General features: G+C 47.5%; 1 protein-coding gene across 1 annotated transcript in view; it reads left to right on the forward strand.

Annotated features, from left to right (window-relative positions):
- The first annotated feature begins 1125 nt into the window (after positions 1-1125).
- ext1b (exostosin glycosyltransferase 1b) overlaps positions 1126-21295 on the forward strand; it is a 102344-nt gene continuing 82174 nt past the window's right edge. The window contains exon 1 of the mRNA XM_062409832.1: positions 1126-2980. Coding sequence (XP_062265816.1) covers positions 2037-2980 — 944 coding nt within the window. The 5' untranslated portion in view covers positions 1126-2036. The remainder of the gene's footprint in view (positions 2981-21295) is intronic.

The raw sequence follows: 21295 nt of genomic DNA on the forward strand, positions 1-21295 counted from the left end.
GAAGTGAATGTTTTATTTACTTCCTCGCTCGCACAGATGAGGAAGTGAACGGAAGGCGACCGTTCGCCACTGAAATACTCGCACCTGTATGATCGGGCCCTGAAACAGTAAACAGATAACAATCTGTTCATTTCAATCGAGTGTATAGAACTAAAAAGATGCATTCAAAGACACCAAGAAATAAACAGTTCAATCAGCCAAAGAATTAAATCAAGGGCAAAAGTAAAAGCATTAGGATATAAACACAGCTCATAAAAGCCAGTGAATCACTGAACTGGAGGTAAAATAAGATGAGACATAAAACGAAACTTCCATAACCCTGGAGGGATAAATAGGAGTTGATCTTCTGGTTGTTCTGGATGTTGCTCAATGTTGCACGATGAGGAAAAATGGGATTGATTTTTTAAGGTCTTGACCTTATTATGTTATGATTAAATGCTAAAAATTAAACTGAAATTGAAAACCTTGTATTTAAGTTCATTCAGTTTTGCCATGGACAACCTTTTTTAGATTGGTTCTGTACAAATAAAGTTATTGTTATTATAAAGCAGTCATTTGAGCCCATTTATCATGAGATCACGTTTGCCATATCACAAAGCCCTAAATTAGACTTTAATTTGCCTGAGCATTAAAAAAAATAACTTTAAATATCTCTTCTACTATTTAAATCATATAAGATAAGATAAGATCAAACTCTATTGATCCACAGCAGCAGGTAGGTCAGAATGAGGTAAACAAGATGATTCAAATGTTGTGCAGATGACACTAAAGTGCAAAAGTATATTTCTCTTAAAGAACATAAGTGTAGTTTGACAGGAGAAAACCCAAGTGCATAATTTTATGTTTCTATCCCTGCTGATGTTGGAGTCACTGGGAATGAAGGATCTTGAACTGGGAACTGGGAATAAACTTCAGCTTCTCCTCCTCCCTCGTGTTTCCCTTCTCCAAACACCGTCTTCAGGCTCTTTGACAATTAGCCGGGATCATTTGCACATGTATGCGGGGCAGGAGGGGTGTGGAGGGGGGGGGACTCCGGTTATGAATGGGTGCATCTCCCCGCAGGTCCCGCCTCTTCCGCCCGGCTCCGCGGAGCCAATCGGCGGCGGCGGTGCGTATGGATGGGACGTCGCGTCAGCTGCCGTCGTGTCGGGATTGGAATGCGAGCGACCAACAATCGGAACAACTGAGCGCTCAGTGATCGGACGCCTCGATCCAGGAATCCCGTCGCTTTCTTTCTCTCCACCGAGCGGGCTTCTCCTCACGGATTCCTCCCGAGCGCGACCTCCGCGCCCGCGTCCCTCCTCCTCCTCCTCCACCACCGGGCAACTCGGCGCGGCTGCGTGGCTCACAACCGGCCGCGGAGGCTTTTTCCCCGTCAACGTGCGCGGAGGTTGTGAGGGAACCAGGGAACAGAGAGGAATATGCAGGGATTCGTCCGGTTACACTTGCGCCGCTGAGCCGCTCCTGCCTTTCGCCTCCGCCCAGCCACGGGACCATGGAGCGATAGAAGAGCGGGGGAACCGGACGAATTCACCCTGAGGATCCGAGCCCGGCGGCGGCCACGGCTACACAAACCGACGGGGGCTTCTTGAGTACCTTTCCGTCTGGGAGAGCCTCGGGGACCCCGGCCGCTGTTCATCTCCGAGGAGGAGTTTCCCCGGACAGTTTCCCATGTGCACACCCGCTCTCCCCTCGCACGCAGGCGGGCTGAATGAGGCTGAGGACCGAGCCGCTGCTTATGATTCTGATCCGAGCGGGTCCGGGCACCGCCGAGCCGTTTAGGTGCACCCCAGCCCCGCCGCAGGCTCCCAGCGACATGGTGCAACTCCACCGAAGAGGGAGGAAGGGGCAACACTTTTAATAAATCGCCCACATGCACTGGATCACTTGCCGGATTTGGGAACCGAATACGCAGAAGGGGGGTTGGGGATCCGTGGAGGCTGCCGGAGGATGGAGCGGTGCAGCCGGGGTTGGTGAGCGCCTGACTTCGGGCCACTTTACATTTCTTCTTCCTAAACGACCCGCTCCCAGGACACATGCAGGCCAAAAAACGCTACCTGATCCTGCTCTCCGCCGGCGCATGTCTGGGGCTTCTCTTCTACCTCGGAGGGATTCAACTTCCAGCGGCGAGCAGGAGCCGGCATGACCGCAGCCGGAATGGATACCGGCCCGACCAGCCCTGGCCCCACTTCTCTGACCCCTTACACCCGTTCCTGCCCTGGGATCAGCCGGACACCGAGGAGTACAACGTGCACATATCTCCCAACCAGAAGAGGGACGTCAACACCAGTGTTTACAAGGGCAAGCGGTGCCGCATGGACTCCTGCTTCGACTTCTCCCAGTGCCAGAGGAAGGGATTCAAAGTTTACGTTTACCCGCAGCAGAAGGGCGAGAAGATCTCCGAGAGTTATCAGAATATTTTATCTGCTATCGAGGGCTCGAGGTTCTACACGTCGGACCCCGGCCAGGCGTGTCTGTTCGTCCTGAGCCTGGACACTCTGGACCGGGACCAGCTGTCCCCGCAATACGTCCACAACCTGAAGACCAAGGTGCAGAACCTGCCCCTGTGGAACGACGGCAGGAACCACCTCATATTTAACTTGTACTCGGGGACGTGGCCGGACTACACGGAAGACCTGGGCTTTGACATCGGCCAGGCCATGTTGGCCAAGGCCAGCATCAGCACCGAGAACTTCAGGCGCAACTTCGACGTGTCGATCCCCCTCTTCTCCAAGGAGCACCCGCGCACCGGCGGGGAGAGGGGCTTCCTCAAGTACAACTCCATCCCGCCTTTCAGAAAGTACATGCTGGTGTTCAAGGGGAAGCGCTACCTGACGGGTATCGGCTCGGACACCAGGAATGCCTTGTATCACGTCCACAACGCGGAGGACGTGGTGCTGCTCACCACCTGCAAGCATGGCAAGGACTGGCAGAAGCACAAGGACGCGCGCTGCGACAGGGACAACGCGGAGTATGACAAGTAAGTTCAGTGCAAATGGGATTAAATTCACTTTTACGCGTTGATCTTTGCCTCTTTACGCACGAAGCTGGTGCGTAAAGAGGTGTCATCCACGCCAGGAGCGCATCCGCCAGTGTGGTGCAGTGTGTGTGTGTGTGTGCTCCTGGTTGTAACCTCTATAGGACTTGTATCCAGTTTAAATCCTGACCAGTGAACCTCATGGCACCGTGGACTGGTTCCAATGAGGCAGAACTCAATTTCTGAGGTCCTGGTTAAGATGAGTCGTGGTTAAGTTCTGGTTAGGCAGGAGTTGTTGGTCATGGTCAAGCTTATGGGTAAGGTTTTGTTTCGGCTGCTGAAGGACAGCTGAGCAAACATACTGTACGTCTGCTTTTTATGGAGCAATTCCAATTCTCTGTCACTGTGTCCTTTCCTCCTGGAAACAGGTTTTAACTCCTGAAAGTTGGAACATAAAGAATCACTTGTTTACATTGGAAATCAAAATCGAGATTTTAATAATCACAGTCTCACACATAAGCATAGAAATCTGGATCTATAGCAGAGTTTTCCTATAACGATCCCTGACTACAGGTCACAGTTAACCAGCCCTGTTTATGTGCCACTACATGACTGGTTTTTACCCTCCACTCCACCTCCCTGCTCCCTCTCCAGCATGACATCAAGGTTCTCCAGCCAGTCTATTAGCCCCCTGGACCCCCCCCCCCTCCACTAACCCCCTCTCTATGAAGGAATCCACCCCCTCCACCTTCCACCTCCCCTCCATGGGAGCGCTGCAGCCTTTCCTTCAGGATATGCATGGACATGTTTGACTTTGCACCCTGTGTTTAGTGCAAATTGAGTGAAAGTCGATGATGGGAAGTTTATTTTTTTTCCTTCTATGAAATTAGTATCAGTGTTGCTTTGACCTTGCTTGACGTCACACTGCTTCCCACGCTTTCAGGAAGTTTACGCAGGATTGTGGTGCGTTGCAGGTTTGGCTGAATTATCACTAGATTTAATGCAAATGAACCAGATGCAATGGGTTGATTATCGCTTTCTTTATCCAAGCGAGAGATCCGGGGCCTCCACTCGGCTCAGCTGATAACCTGTAGCTTCGGAGGTCTCTGTTTTGTCAAGGTGGTAATGAATGAGAACCCCCCCCACCGCCCCCTTCAGATCCACCTCTGCACCTGAATGTTTGGTATGTCTTAATATGGGGGGGGGGGGGCGGCGGTGTCGTCTGATGTTTGCATAGCTGGATTAAGCAGTGAACTGTGCTGTCAGGTTCACTGGTCTGTGAGTGACACGGGTTTGATCTGCGTTTATCAACCTGTGGATCCTAAAGCCTGGATAAACCCAGGCATGTGTTAACAGCACTTCTTGCCTACATTGTTCCTAGAGGGGGGGTGTGTGTGTGTGTACCTGTGTATACACACGGCACATCAAGGTTAAGTGAAGGAGCACGTGGAAAGTGAAGCTGCACGTCTTTCCATTCTGTCAGGTTAGGAAGACAAAGAGAAGAAGCAGTTTGGTGAGGATAAAAAAAAAAGAGAGGAGTTTTTAACCTGACACATTTTGAGTAGAGAGAGAGCGAGCGACTCTCCTTGAACTTGAAATGAACCCAGAGACCTCCAGCTCCTCGCAGATGAACTGTAATCCCACAAAAAAAGAGGGAGCTCTAAGAAAACTTCACAAGCACGCACTTGTCCGTCCATTCGTCATCCCGTTTTCCCCTCTCACTCGAACACGTACACTCGCTCTCTCCCTCTGCCTCACTGGAGGCCTTGGGCTCGGTGTCACCTGGTGAAGTATGTCATCCATTATCTGACATTCCAGTCATCTCTGGACGGCCCGCCCCCCCCACTCACGGTTCTGTCTCCCCAGCCGCCCGGCCCTTGTTTTCCCAGAAGTGGCCTCTTGTCTCTGGAACATCTCGATGCCACGATCAGCTGATTGACACCGCTGATCACTGCGGGTTCGTGGAAACCAGAGCTTTCACTACCCACTCTTTCCACTGTGGTGTGTGTCTGTGTGTGTGTGTGTGTGTCACGGTTGATTTATTTTGATCAATACCGCCGCCCTGTTAGTCATTTCATTCCCAACATCAATAATGCATTTGAGTTCAGTCCCCGCTAAAAGTCAATAAACCCAATTTTTTATTTTTACACCAGACTTTTTACAGTGTTGAGCACAGGGTTCCCTTTTGGTGGTTGTTCTGAAAAAAACGTCTCATCTGACAATTTCTGAGAATCTATTTGGTTAAGTTACTTTAGCATGAATCAACACAGTGGATCCATGACGTTTAAATAATCCCCCCCCCCCAGTTATGATTTAGAAACCTGTTTGGATTTAATCAAGCTGATGGCTTTCATTTTAATCGAATTCAAACCCCGGGTCGGTGCCAGCTCGCGCTTTACAAAACCCCCTGACGTAGCTTTCTCTCCCCCTCTCTCGCTCTCGGTTAAATGGATCTATGGAGGCTGCAGGCCGGCCAGCGCTCCCTTTCCCAGCGGTGGAGGCTCTGCCTTACGGGGACTCTGTGGCGCAGACTCAGGAATGCACACACGTGTCAAAGCAGCTGTTAGCGTTTGAGGAGGGAGCGCTGCCGAGCCCGTGCTGCCTCACTGCACAGTCAACGTACCTGGATGCTCCTCAGCTCGATGCATCGGCTGAACGCAGAGAAATGGATTGCAGTAAAAACTCCAGGCCGCACACGTTGTTTGAAGTCAGTAGTCATCTACTCGCTGACCACCAACACACAACCGCCTCACGCACACACACACACACAATGCCGTGGCCGGCGCCGCGTCCAGGCTCATCTTTGCCTCCTGACCTTTGACCCTGTTAGCTTCCAGAGGAATGCTGTTCTGCAAAGGAATGCAGCAGCAAGAGGTGCAAACTGGAGGCTAGTACCTAGGCACCTGAATGCACACGTACACACACACACACACACACACACACACTCATGCTGCACACTCTATACACATATATTCAATTGATTTTCTTAGCGGCAATAGCTTTCAATTGGAGTCACTCTGGTCCACTTCCATGGCCGAGCGCTGATGAAAGGCCCCATTCACTGCTGTATTATCCACTCAGTTTTCAGGGCTGCAGACAATGATCCTGGAAGAGGGCAGTGAAAGCCTATTACGGGCTCGCCAACTGAAAATGTTCACATAAGGTGGGATTTTGCTGTAATGCGATGCCCTGTGGTGACCGAACCCCCGTCTGTGACGTCCCACTAATTGTTAATATATATTTGTTGCACCTCTCAATGCGATATCAGCTTTCAGAAATCAAGTTGTCAAGTTGTTTTACATAGGAAGTCACTTTTGTGGCCTGCTACTTCCTATTTTTAGAGCAGTAACACTTGAGGGAAGGCTTAGGGTTTTTCTATTTCCCTATTAGGCTGCTTTCAGTCATGAACTGAGATCTTGAAGTGTTCTGAAGTTGTCTGGAGGGAGAGCAGCTGTATGTGAGTTTTTCAAAACTTTTCCTGTGAAGTTTAGTTTGGTTTGTTGATGACTTTCCTACACGTGATGGACACAAAGCTGAAACGCACACAAATAATTCAAATGACTCCGGATGAAAAAGAGGTGTTGTACAAGTAGAAGACACAGAGGAAGATGGCAACTTTACATTTGAGAACTTATGGAACTTTAGTTCTATAAACAGAAAGATTGAGCTTCCCTGCTGCATTCTTCACATGCAAGAGGAAAAATCCAGAAAATACCCAGACCCAATTTATTGGACATTTTTCAGAGTTCATGTGTTCTGCACGGCACCATGACATCATGACTTCATGTGTGTAAACCCACTCCGTCAGTGCTCCACATTCCACTTGCATGCAGATTATCCTGCAGATACCAAAAGTGCAGCCTCATCTCCTATCGCCAGTCAGCTGCTGAAAGTACATCATTATTACTGTTGAGTGTTCCATTAAAGTCCGACGGCACACATTCCTCCTATTTGCTCTGTTAAGTGTTTTTCTCGGGCTAACGGCTGCGTCATCATCCCCCCCCCACCCCCCCCACCCCTCTCCATTTAATACTTAACCAGCTTTGTTGGCCCGTATTGACTTTGTACTTTAGCTACTTCACTGGCATCTGCCGCTCAAGGTCACCCGGGGGACTTGAACACTGAAAAGAGACAGAGGGAGCGCAATGAAGATAAGTAGAGGGGGAGATTTAGAGAATGACGATAGAGAGAGTCGAGAGGAGATACTGAAAGTATGTCTGTGTTGGAGCGTGTGTGGAGGGAGGAGAAGAAACAAGTGGGTGTGAGATGGAGTGATAATCTCCATCTCACACTGTATGCCCTGATTATCACTTTCCCATTAGAAGTCAATGGCGGCATTTTCATTTCCACAACTGTGTAATCAATAGAAATTTCCCCCCCACTTGAGAAAATCCACTCGGAGGCAGGTGAGAGAGACAAGGGAACAGGCCATATTTGAATCCCCCCCCCCTCTTTCTTGCCTTTGTCTCCGTTTCTACTTTTCCTCCCCTTGTTTTCTCTCCTCCCCCTCTCCATATCCGAGCAACATGGAAACACTGATGTGATTTGGCTGGAGATGGCTCCCTGCCACATTTCCATCGGCGTCATTTTCTTCAGTGATTTTTTTTTTTTTTCAAGCCCGAGCTGTAGTCGACATTTTGTTGACACTGTGCCACAGAGCGAGAGCTGGTAAATGATCTTCGGGGCCAAGTGCAGAAAAACCAGCAACACTTCCTCTCCACCTTATCTTGGTAAAACACCATTAAGAGAGGGCATGGAGCAACCCCCCCCCCCCCCCCCCCCCCCAAATGTCAGCCTGATGGTGGGTTCACTGGTGGAGGTGTGGAGCGGTGAACACCATCACGTCACTGCACCTCCCTCACGTTTGGAAGCACAGGGTGTCACACTCCCCGGGTCGCCATTGTTTGTTTGTTTTTCTGTAGTCAGATTAATAAGTCATGAATATTTCATGATAGCCTGCTCCCTCTTAGATAAAGCACCGCGCTCACGATGGAGAATGTTAATGATGTGGAGGATAATTAGTTTGATTGTGGTGCAGCTTAATTTGGACTCTTTGATATTTTGGTCTGTGTGAGAGTGAGAGAGACGATTTAAGCCCATAACTACACAAAACCTATGTTTGTTATTTTGTCTGATCAGATCGTCTTTCCATCTCTTGTCCCCTCTGACTTTCACCGTCTCTTTCTCTTTAATGGTCACAGTTTGATTTGCTTCAGCTTCATTGGTTTTTGTCTGCGCTCAGTCAGACGGACCGGGGTCAGTGTGGAGTGTTTCCGACTCCTCCACATCGGGGACTTTCTCCGGCTCTGGTGACAAACTTTAGGCAGCGGTCAGTTCAGGTTTGAAATGCTTTACCTAAGTTTACGCCTTGGATCCACACTTCTCAGTGTCCGAGCTCTTAAAATGGAGAACCTGCTCCTTGTCCAGTTTTAGTTTGAAAGCTAGAATTGGCCTAAAAAGTCGTTTTCCAAAGATGTTGCAGTCGACCACATTTGCTTTTATAACTTTTATATTTCAGAAGCATAAACTGGTGATTGAAGCTGTTCTGTTTCTGTCAGTCGATTAATCAGTTATTTCACAAATAATTCCAGCTCTACTAATCTCAGCTTTGTTCTCAAAGTTTACTTTGCAACTTGCTTTCGGCTGTGGGCCTTTGTCTTCGTAGTACATGGGCGTGTGAATACGAGCGTGTGTGTCTGTCTGTGTGTGAGAGTGTGTGTGTGTGCACGTGATGACTCGCGTCCTGACCCCCCTGTCTGTCCCTTCGCTGAGTGACGAAGGCAAAGCCCTGCTCACTGACCCACATTCATTCAGGGATTACCAGCACAGCCAAGCTGCCCCTGACCTCGGAGGTGGTGGTGGGGAGCAAGAGAGGGACAGAATTGGACGGGGGGCGAATGTGAAATCGGCACACACACACACATACACACACACACTCTGGGTCAGACGTTGAAGCATCATGCACCCCCCTCCCAGGCCAGCTGCCGGGCGAGTAGATGGAGAGGGGCTGATCAGCTGGGAGGGTTCCCCCAAAATGAAAATCAATGAGAGTATTAAAACAGCAGTGGTCCGGGCCCCAGAATCATTTCCTCTATTAAAAGCTGCTCGCTTCCACTCTGGAGGAAAAACAAAAAAACATGTCTGAGGGCTTGTTGTGCCGGTGGAAATGGTAATATATGAAGAACGAGGAAATAACAAGGCTTCAAAATTACTTTTAAATTTTCCATGTCTAAGAGGAAGGACTTCAGAAGACACTGAAGTAAAAGTTATACCCCCCCCCCCCTCTATTCCTCTCTTTCTCCGCCTGTCACTCCTGACACTCTCTCATCCCTCACTCGTGCTGGACAGTGATGTAAAGTTTGTCGGCAGATCGGTAAGTGAGTGTGTGCTCAGTGTTTAGAAAGCTCTGACGGTGCAGAACAGACCGGAGCGGGGGAAAAGAAGCAGATTGGGTCGTTGTGAGCAGAATTAAACTGGACAGGTATGTGACTGGCTGAGGCAGAAAGCGCTGATCAGGGCCGACGCGTGATTGGCTTCTCATTAGAGCCTCTGCTGAGGAGGAATAAAGCGACGGTATGGCTGCTGTCTGCATGGTGAGCATGTTAAGTTCTGACATGTGGGGTTTTCTTTTTTAAGAAGCAGAGAGATGAACTATTTAAATCAGGTGTCATATCTCAGGCTTCTCCGTGTGGCATGGGGCATGCTGGGACGGGGCACCGCCGCTCTGAGCGAACATTCCCTTCATCATTTCTGCATTTCCCACATTTAGCTGCGTGTGTTTTGCCTTAAGCCAATTGGAGTTTGTGTATTTACAATCAACAAATTGTTCTATATCTAATTCCAACCATTCTGATCACGCTTGGTTTCCACTTTCTCGAATTGTGACTAACCCACAGATCCACCGATTGGCACCAAAGACCCTCTAGGCCTCTTTAAGTTTGACATCCAGCAACTTTATTATCCTCAAACATCTTCACCAGATCTTATCAGAGCAGTTTTTCGTAACAAAATCACCTATTAGATGTCAGATATTAAGATTAACTCCACCGATCGGGATTCAACATAACATTAAACAAGATCAGTTTGCAGCAGGCACTAATAAAGCTCTAACTGAAAGAGGCAGTCTCTTCTTGTCTTCTTGTTAGTGAAGACACTTCTAAGTAAAGCTGTAAATGAATTAAATCACTTGATCAATTCCCTCTATGCAAGGCCTGGATTTACCAGAGCAGTCTTCCCCCCCCCCTCCACCCGACCCCTCCCTCCTCTCCTTGCTCGTGTACGACTGGTGAAGCGGTCGCAGGTTTCACTTTGACTGAAGGAGGCTGTATTTATATGGCCGTTATCTCTTTACCACTGAACTGTGGAGCGCGGAGTGGGTCAGTGCGTGAGGGGTCAGGGTCTGGGGGTGTGTGTGTGTGTGGTTGCCCGCTGGTTCCAGTGCTCCGGGGGGGATTTGTCCCTCGTCCTGAATGACTCGGCGGTCCCCAGGCTGTGGAGCACCTGACCACAGTTATCTCATCAATGAGGCGCAGTGGGCAGAAGCTCTGGCCTATATCTTTCTGCGGCTGCTGTGGACACAGGCGCACTCACGCAGAGAGCATCGTAAAAAAAAAAAAAAAAAACACGCTCGTTTTCCTGCAGATAAGAAAACTGTTTAGAACGCAGTCCATCGGCGTTGTCAGCAGCTGTTACAGCGCTTGACCCCAGTGAGCACTGCGACTCCCTCAGGGTGTTGCAGCAGGAGAGAGGGAAGGTGCGTCGGGGAGTAGCTCGCTTTATGGCCCCGCAGAATGACAGCTTTTATGGCCCCGAGAGGCCGTTCAGCAAACACCTACTGACGGCACATCAATGGGACGGCAGATCCTAGACGTCAGTTTGCACGCTGACCTCCCTCCTTCTCCTCTCACCACCATGAGAGCGAAATCAAACACTTAGACCCTCTGCTGGTATTCATATTCAAATAGTAATTGGCAAAATGGGGGGGAAATCTGAGTTAGGGCCAAGAAGGGGCGGAGGAGGAGGAGGAGGAGGAGGTGGTGGTGGAGCTGAAGAGGGCAAAAGCTTAAAAAAGCATTATGTCACTGAAGAATGTGTGCATGGCTGAATGTTGGAGGGGCCACGGCTCCGCGCAGAGAAAGAGGGTTTTGTTGGAGCAGATCTGGCAGCCTGATGGAAGGGCTCTTTTCTCCGTCTGGCTCATCGTGCTTTATGGCTCGGTTTGACTTCCACTCGTGGGGTGTTAAAGTTGGGGCGGCCCCCAGGCTCTCCAAAGGAGTCCTTTTGTGCCGAAGTTTGACCTCTTTCCAGAGGGAGTGCTTGGGCCTTGTTGACATCGCAGCCTCCCCATATGGTCCCCCCTTTTTACTCTCTCATGTTTCACCCCTCTCCATCAAACCGGATTCTCCTGCTGCTGAGGCCTCTCTGCCGCATGCATCTCTTTCCTGTTTTTGGTTTTGAAGCCTGGGCGACAACTGGCAGCAATGGCCGCTCGCACAAGGGTTAGGGTTAGCCATCGACAACCAGAGCCTGGTTTGGCAGATTCCACAACACTTCACGGATCAGCCACTAAGCCAGAACTAACGATGGAGGAGGAGGAGGAGGAGGCGGCGGCGGCGGGGGAGGAGATGGTTACAAGGGCAGAAAGCATCTGGTTGCACCGAGGAGAGCCTCAGTATAACCAGAGTGTGGGTGCATGATCGACCAGAGAGAGGAAGGAAGGAATCATTTTGGCTTGTCGCTATTTTTCCAAGCTTTGCTGCCAGTTTGGCGTCGCTGCTGCTGCCCGGTGTTGAACAGGGCCTCCTTTTCAGATGCAGGAGGAGTGCACGCTTGTTTTCAGGAGGCGATGTGGGACAAAGTGCAGCTGCTGGTGGTAATGCTGGATATTTAGAATTAACGCCCACTCTCCATTCTCTTGAACTTCTTCCGGCCTTTCTCTCCTCCTCGGTTTTTCTTTGTCAAACTCACAATTTCTCTCCTCTCCTCTGCCGTTATTCTTTTTGTCTCGTAGCCCAAAAACCATTTCCTCATGCATGTGGAAAAAACTTGCCACCACTGCTTTTCATAACTCGTAACTCTGCTCCAGCAAAGAGCGTATGATTCATTACATCATGGATGGAAAGATTTCATCCATGATGTAGATTCAGAGATTCTGTTTAGATTCTAGTGGCACTTTCCAGCAGTTGCAATAAAGGCAGATCCACATTCTTGTAAACTGTATTTCATTGCTTTTTCTTTCTGTATCTCTGACGCCGAGCCAGGGGCCACATTTTTTGTACCCGGCTGATCCCCGACTGGAGCTGCATCCCTGCACTCAAAAATAAAACCAAAAATAAAGTGTCTGAGTGGGACAAGCCAGTGATCCCGTCGAGAATCTGAAGCCCTGAGGTGAAAGGGAGGAAGTATAAAGATGAGATTGGAGGAAATACAGTGTTGGTGCCGAGGAGCATCCTGCTCTTTGGCGCTGCTCCACTTGGGGTATTGCCTTTTTTGGGGGGGAGGTGAATTGAAGTGTTTTATTTCCCCAGAAAGAAGCGACACAACAGCACTTTCTTTTTCAAAGTGTCTCCTTGTTGTTTGTGTGATAACGTCCACCGGCTGTCGGAAGAGAGACGAGTGAAGAGCGAGGAGAAGATGCTGCAGATTATCTGAATCCTGGAGTGAAGCCGTCAAAAGTCAAAATCTTCATTAGAAGAGTTGGGCTGTGTGCCCCAGATAAACCAGGGTTGCTTTGGCACGTTCTCACAGTCTAGTGTCTGGCACATTCAAAATGCAAATTTACACCAGATGTGATGGTTCGGTTAATTTGAAATCTACTCCGATTCCAGAAGAGCTGTTTTCCTCATTACGGGTCTGCATGTTTTCACCAGAGAGTGTATTCAAATACTTGATTCTCCCCTCTCACATGTGTGACATCTGTAGTGGGTGTCTATATACAGGCTGCGGTGCTCAATTAGCCAGTTGCTGTTTGATATGCTTAACGTGTTTTCACTATCATTGCTTCTACAGCTGCTGTCAGTCACTGATCATCATGCACCATCCATCAATTATCTAAACAGCTTATCCTTTGAGGGTCACAGGGGGTTGGAGCCAATCCCAGCTGACGCAGGGCGAGAGGCAGGGTGCATCCTGGACCTTGCAGGGCTGGAATATGGTGACATTTTCTGTGAGGAGATGTAGGTTAGCCAGCCTTTAGTAAAATGTTGGACTGAGCCCATGTGAGTTGTAAAATTTGCAGCGAGCAAGCAAAAAACTGGAGAAACACATTTCTTAAGATGGAGAAGAGGTGCCACCAAAACCTTGTGCTTTCCACAGATGAATTTATATTATTTTAAATTGTACCTCCATCATGTTCTCCTCTTGTAAACATGTCCGACCCCAAGACAATTTCCTGCCATGCTCTTTATATGTGAATGGCAAACTCTGGGAAACCAAATTTTCTGGAGTTCATGTCTGAAAACGGCATACGTACCATTGCTTCTATATTGAGGTGATAGGTCAAATTATCCTAAGGTTCCCCAGGAGCAGATGTGTTTGTGTATACGTGTGTGTGTCTGTGTGCGAACGGAAGCCCTTATATTTGCCAGTGTGCCCGCTCTGGAGTTTGTGGAGTATCTGGTAACTTGGCACTATTTGCTCACAGCTGCTTTACTTACCATCTATAAACACCGACTTATAGTCTACAGGGACGCTGACTTTTCAGGAGCTTAAGGAAAGCACAAGTTAATCATGTCTGAATATACCTCGCTGCTTATTGTGTGTGTGTGTGGCAATCTTCACCTTTGAGTTTTGATTGTGTGGATTTTGTCTTTGGCCTGTGGAGGACTGCTCCTCTGTCTGCAAAGTGTTTGCACTGTAGCCGACGAGGGGACAGACACAAATTCCGACAAGTATGTGTTACGTCTACTCTGCAGTCTGAGCAGAGTGTGTGTGTTAAATTGTGCGTCTGCATGTGCATATGTGCCTGGCACATGCTGCAAGGGCTGCGTGTTTTCCCTTTAGCAAAGTAGTGCTGATTCAGTAGTGTGTCCATCTAACCCCACTTTCCCCCCCCTCAGTGAGTGTTCCTCTTTTTTGAGCCTTAAGGCAAACTACCAGCCTCTTCCTCCTCGTCCACGTAGGCAAACACATTCACACGTGCATGTACCTGCCCCCCCCCTCCAGCTCGCCTACTCAGCAGCGTCTTCTTTGGCCGAAACCCGGCACTCTCTCTAACTGTGGCCGCTCATGTGGAACACCCAGAAGCTACAAATCATGAATAATGCATCAGCAAGAAGACTTTTTTTTTTTTTATTCATGTACTTTTTTTTCCTCCTCAAATTAAGAAGCATGTACACACACACACACACACACACACACACTCATACTCCTATTATGTGTAGTTTTAGAAGTGTACTTTTTTTTTTTTTTTTTACAGTGCTTCGACACTGTTACTTTAATTCTGTTTTTCTATTACTGCTGTAACAAGTGAATTTCCCCATTGTGTGGATAAATAAAGAAATCTAATCTAATCTAAAAACACACATACCTGTACAGCCGTGCAGTGTAGCTGCTGCTGCCTCAGCCTCGTCGTAAGGATACAGGCAAACACTGGATCTCACCAAGATCTTCCCTAAGCAGCGCAGAGGCATTGCACTTCCTGTACCCTCTCTTTGACAGGCAGAACATTTCATTTGAATTTCATCCAGGATCCGAGAGGGACCTTCAAGTCCTGGTTTCTTTTTTTTGGGGGGGGACGCTGAGTAAATTGACAGTTCACACGGTCTGAGGAGCAGAAGAGATTCATTATTCAATAAATTGCATTTAACGTGGAGTATGAAGAGCGACCAAATGAGCCTCAAAGCCGGCGGCATCTCTGGATGCTGATAAGCTTTTTAGAGGAGGACACAGGGGAGGGTTTTGGCAACAGCAACAGACGGGGCTACATCTCTAAAAAAAATAGATGCGTTGCCTTGAATTCTTTTCAGCTTCTCTTTGGGACGGCTGAGGCGAGTAGATCTGAGAGCTCTGTCATTTCTACATTTGCTGGAGCTTCATCATCGCCCCGGCTGATCTGCTTTGCATGTTTTCCATTTTCAACCTCCGTAAATAGATCAGGAAATCTCCATCCTCAGAGAAAATCTTCAGAATCTCCCTTTCTCCTTATATATGTCGTATGAACTTGATCTCCAGCTCCAGCTTGGATTTTCCCAGGGTTTGATCAGTCTCTTTTCCCTTTTTGATATCAGTGATGAAGACGTGTCTTCTGTCACAGTGTCTCTGCTGCAGTGTTCAGCCATTTTTTATGTGTTGAAGCTGAGAAACTGTGGAGCAGACACTACCGACGGGAACCGACCCCACCAGCTCATCTGACTTTGATAATTCCACGTATCCTACACAGATTACGGCTGTTTGTGCAGATGCTGTGTTACACAAACATCTGTGAGCAGCTGGGAGTTGTTGCTCTGGGCTCGTTGCTCTCAGAGTGTCAGCTGAACGCTCACCAGAGAGAAAAGGCCGCAATCATCTTTATGACATGTTGGGAGTTTGAGGTTTAAACACACGGTATGAAGCGCCTGCACCTTCTCATTTAACCAGTTCACCGGTGTGTCACTCCTTTAGTAGCTCCACCTAGCTCCTTCATGGTGTTTCCTTTTAAATCTGAATGTTCATCTTGTTCTACACGTGTGTTATGTCTGTTGTGTGTTTTACTTTAGCCCAGTTGATTCTAGAAGTTTTGCTAAATCTTATTTGTTTTCACGTGACTTTGTTGGGGTCCATTTCTCTGGTGTGTTTTGCAGGAGTTGCCCAACTAATTACACAACTTTATACACAAATGTGGCTGGATAATGAAAGTACTGTCATAAAAGCTCGTTATTGAGCTGGAGGTGTATTGAGAAAATATTGCCACATCATCATCAGAGATAATTCTGGTGAAACAAAGTTCTACTGGTGCCCGTGTGTCCCTTCACCCATCTGTCCCCGGAGCACGAGCAGAGCCGCGTTAGCATTAGCTTCACTTTCTGAGCTAATCGGTGTGCAAAGGTGGGATTAGCATCCGTTAGCCCTGTTATCTGATAATCACTTCAAAGCTGCCCACATCCTCTCCAGTGCATTAGACTCTGTCAGGTCGTGTGTTGCTACATCAAGGTGCACTCAAGAAACTTTGCATTGCTTTTAATGTAATGCATATTTGATTTCTTGCTCGTTCACATACATTGACCTCTTTGAGATATGGGGCTCTATGCATTTGTGATTTGCCGTTGTTATGCTGCTTGGTTAAAGCACTTTAGTAAAGACTTTTGGAAGCTTCCTCTCTGAGAGAAGTTAGACTTTGATTTCTGAAACTTCAATCCGACCTGATCAGTGTCCTCCTCCTCAGGTCAGACCTAATCGCTGTCTGGTCAATGATTGTCACATAACATTACCCAACCTAACCTTATCAAGGCCATATGTGTCAGGTTGTCACTCCTTATCAGCGGGTCACTACCCGGATGGACGCACACGTGCATACAAATCAAACAAACATGGCTGGAGAACAGAAATCTGGGCTGCAGATAAGTGAAGCCGGTGTGTTGTGCCACCCACGACAGTTTGGAGGTGTGTTGTATTAACAGCTCCTGACTGGATTCATCTCTCCCTCTCTTCTCTTCTCTCTATGGTAATTCATGCAGGTATTTACTGTCGTGATGATGTGCAGATCTTTAGTGACAAAATGCAGCCGGGACCCATGAGCCTCTTTGTCAAATCACCCGTCTCCTCAGTGTGTTGTGCGTCTGTGTTTCCTGCTGAACCCTGTGAATGATCCTTTTTCAACTCTGCACAACAACCACTGAGGTTTGTGTTGTGGACATTGTCCTGTTGCCTGATCTGACCTGGACAATCTGGTTCTTCACATGTGGAAATTCAAACTCCATATTATTTGTAGCTCCTGTCTGAAAACAGCTTATTTGAGATTCTCTCCTATTTAGAACTGATCTCAAAGCTGCTATGTCCCCTGTTAATTTAAAGCATTTCCCTTGCAATTAGCTTTTCCCCTGTATGCTTTTGTGTGTGTGTTTTTATTTTTTTTATGGAAAAGGTCCATTGCGCATAAGAAGCTTGTTCCGTAGAGGAAATGAACACATTATGTTAATGGATCAGTTAATAGCCGATTGAAGGCAGGAGCACGTCAGCCATTAATAAATCGATATGGCAATAAATAAGTGCGTATCAGTGGAGAGCTGCAGCCGTGCTCTTCACCAGTGGGCTTTGGTATGTTGGTAATAGAGAGACTTATAAATTCCATGTACAGAATTATGATTTGTTGTTTAGTCAGTGCACAGAATTGATCTGCAGCTGCTTTGACACCAAATGAAAATGTATTTTTCAGCTTTATTTCTTTTTGTATGATAAACGGACTCAAATATGAGACATTTGATTGACGTTCTTCATTAGTGTCCAACATTTTATCGACATAATGAATCAATTGATGGAGCGGGGGGGGGGATAAACTGCTAAATGTATCAATAAGTTGAGCGGTTCCTAGCTGCAGCTCTGTTTGTCTCGTTTCTTCCCCCCACATAGTGATTTTAAAAATAACCACCTGGTGTAAACCATTTATCAGCCTGTCGCTGTGGCCATCTTTATTACCATGGAACTTCCTCAATCACTTCAGATTCAGGCCTGTGTTGTAAAAGCTAATCATTCTTGAAAATGTACTAACTGATGGTACAGTCACCATCTTTATTAACTCCCATGTTTGAACACTTCACGCGCCCTTCTTCACGAGCAGAGTCAAGGTCTCCGACAGGAAATTGGTGACAATCGGTTTCCTTCCTTGTTAAAACTCATTTTCCCATCGTGCTGTACTGATTAATTGCCACGAAGCCGATGTACATTAGGATCCATCAATCACGTGCCTGCTGCGTGGAATCTGACAGATTGTGACGCAGCTAGCCTCGTTAATCAGTGTATAGGAACCTGATGAGGGTTTAAACCATCACTTCACTCGTTAAATCACAGGGAATGGGTTTTTCCCAAAAGCTTAATAAGCCTAATGTTATATTTCATTATTTTATTGGCTGGGGGACTTTCTTTTTTTTTGTAAAATTCAGGCGAGGCAGGACACGTCCACTATAAAACACTGCAGTAAAACCCTCAGCAGCAGAGGACGATTTAAGTGTCCCACGATGCTCTAAATACTGTATCACTGATTTTCTCATCAAATCTTTGGAGGGACATTGAAACTTTTTTTATTTCAGACATAAAATGTGTCAGATTTTCTGCCAGGAAGAACCAAATGTGTTTCTTCAGGACTGGACGCTGGTTTTATTCCTCTCCGTCCCCTTCCTTCTCTGTGCCACATTGTATTGCATCTTATAACAATAGCCACAAATATCCCAACTATATATAGCCTCCAGCTTCAGAAACCCATATCACTTGTTTCTTTCTCTCTCTCTGTGTGTGTGTGTGAAGTCCACATACGATATGACACGCTGGCAGCCGAGTGTATTCTCCAGCTGCTGTGACGCGGGTGCAGTTCGAGTTCCGCCACACGGCTGAACCGTTTGTTTTTTTCAGAAATGGGAATGGGAGGTGTGAAGTGGCCGCTACTCACAGACAATAGGCGTCGTGGTTTCTGGCAGGAAGGTGAACGAGTTTAAATGGCAGGTCCGGGAGGTGAAATGCCAAAGGAAATGGAGCTGATGCTCTTTTCTGCTGGAGAACAGCTCACTGTTTGTGTTCAGTGTCACGCTAATCCTGTGGAATTTAAACTTTACAGATTAAATCCTGTTTATTGCCTTTTGCACGAGACCTATAGGTCTGCAGCTATAGTTCTATATATACACTGAAAATATACAGTATTATTATCTTGTATAGATAATCTAAAGATGGTTGTTGTCTTCCAGGCCAAATTACTAAAGTGATTTATGTACTTTTGGCAACTACTTATGGTTATAATGATGGTTTTAAGTGAAATGACCTAGTGACACAATGTTTAAAATAATATTAGTTTGCAGCTCCATATTCGCGAAAGCTGCTTTCAGAAGAAAACTGCAAGAAAATGTCTGGACACTTTTGTCCAAACATTCTCATATGACAAATGTCCAAAACATACTGGTGACGGGGGACACCTGACACAGGCGCTCGCTCTGACATTTCGCCCGAGGGCCTGGCAGGAGAAATTCTGCAGAACATCAGGAGCAACTGACTTTAACATCTGCGTTCTCACATACAGCCCCTCTGGAAAATTTCTGGAAAATATTCAAAGTCAAGTGCAGGAGGTTTAAAAGCAGCCGGAGCCGTCTGAAACCAAAGTTGTTTTTCTTTGAGGGTGTAACATCAGCCCAACACCTCCCCCTCACCTCTCCAACCCCTGTCATTCCCATCCCACCTTTTTAACTGGATCCCGACTCGCACTTGGTCAGGGTGCAATTATGCAACGGAAGGAGGAAAGTGCGTCAGGGATTGAGATAGCTGCCTGGCTCGGATGGTCCTGCCGTGGCCCCGACGGAAGAACATTTGTGGCAGTAATTTAGCACATGGATGCTTCCGCTCCAGGGGTTATTGTATCCGTCACGCTCGGCTGCGACCACGCCGCTTGTGTTTTCAGGCCGACCGACTCCCCAGTAAACCCGCTGGCCTCCAACAATAGACGCCAAAATGAGACTCGCCAGACAGAGTCGGGAGGCAGACTGAGAGAGAGAGCGAAGGAGAAGGGGGGAATTTTAGAAAGGAAAAGATTAACAGGGTGGGAAAGTGAGTGGAGGCAAAAGGAAGGAATAAATTGAGGCGAGAGAGACGGACGGCACTCACACAAAACACATCATGAACCAATGACCTGGACATAACCAAAAACATGGTTATCTCTGCATGTGCTGCCCCAATACAAACACGCTGTTGGAGTAGAATCAATAAACCCAAGCTCGGAGGGGATGAAGGGAGCTTTAAGAGGAGGGAAGAGGGGGGAAGGTAAAGACGTGTCATGGAGTGATGTGATGGGAGAATGAACTGGGGTGCTGGGACGTCAGATTCTGTCGGGACGGAGCGAGGCCGACCACAGGAGGCCTGCGTGCACATCATAAACAGAGAGCATGTGTGCTACTGAGCCCAACCAGACCACAGAGGCTCGGTCAGCTGCCGACCAAAACACAGAAACTCTGTGTGAGCGTGTGTGTGTATAAATATGTATGTATATGTACGCGTGTGTGTGACAGTGTTTGTTTAAAACCACAACACAGCACAGGCACACAGCTGTTCCAGCCAGTGTGGTCAGCGCTGACCTCAGCCGCGTCCAGAGCTCATTTAACTTCATATTTTTGTCTCTGGGGTGTTTTTCGTGACTTGCACCAGACACCTCTGCTCTGCCCTGTATTAATTAAGGGATTTCCCAGAAGGGTGCTGTTGATGTAAAGGCCGTGATATATGAGCGGCTTCGGGGACGTAATGAAGAACAGCGCCACTGCCTTCAGCAAGGGTGGAGGCGAGGGGAGGGCCGAATCCAGGAGGAGGCTATAAAGAACACGCGGGCCAAGATCAAGCGCTCCCGGCTGTAATTGTTCGTCTGCATCATCTTAAAATGTCACAGCCGCGAGATGTGATATATCATCTGTGTTTTAGCATTTCCAAGGGACGCTTGAAAAAAGTTAAAGGAGACATATTATATCCGTTCAGTTTTTCTTCCCTCTAGTGTGCTGTATATGCTTTTTGCGGATGTAAAAGTTCTGCACAGCTAAAAAGCCCCCAAAGTCCACAGTGAAGTTAGCTCCTCTCCCCCGCAGAAAACTATTTATTTCTTATATATTTATATATTTATCTCTTTCTTTCTTTGCAACCTTGGTACTTCAGCTAGAACCAAGACTTGGTGAAGTGAAGTTTTCTTTCTCCTGCTTCCCTTGTGCCCTGATAGGCCAGAGATGGGCAGGGGTGGCATTCTGTCCTGGTGTAGGACTTTGTTAATTTGTATGTTTTGAGCCCCTGGAACTCAGTGCTCCTGAAAGTAGACCAATCACAACAGAGTTGGTCAACTGGCCAATCAGAGCAGACTGGTTGTTTTTCGGGAGGTGGGACTTAAAGAGACAGGAGCTAAATCCAAGTGTTTAAGACAGAGGCTGAAAAGAGGAGCTGCAGCAATGGACAGTTGCAAAGGGATGTATTCTGAACATTTTAGCATTTAAACCCTTTGATGTAATTACACTTAAATTATAAACCTGAATGTTAGTGTTGTTGTGTTGACATTGTGTGTCCATACATTTGGGGGAGAGTGATTCTGGAGGGACACTGAAAGGGAAGACTTATTTGTCAGTTGATATTGTAACTCAACATCCGATCATCCTCCAGAATCACTTCCTCCACTTT

Source organism: Platichthys flesus, chromosome 17 (assembly GCF_949316205.1).
Source record: "Platichthys flesus chromosome 17, fPlaFle2.1, whole genome shotgun sequence".
NCBI lineage: Eukaryota > Metazoa > Chordata > Actinopteri > Pleuronectiformes > Pleuronectidae > Platichthys > Platichthys flesus.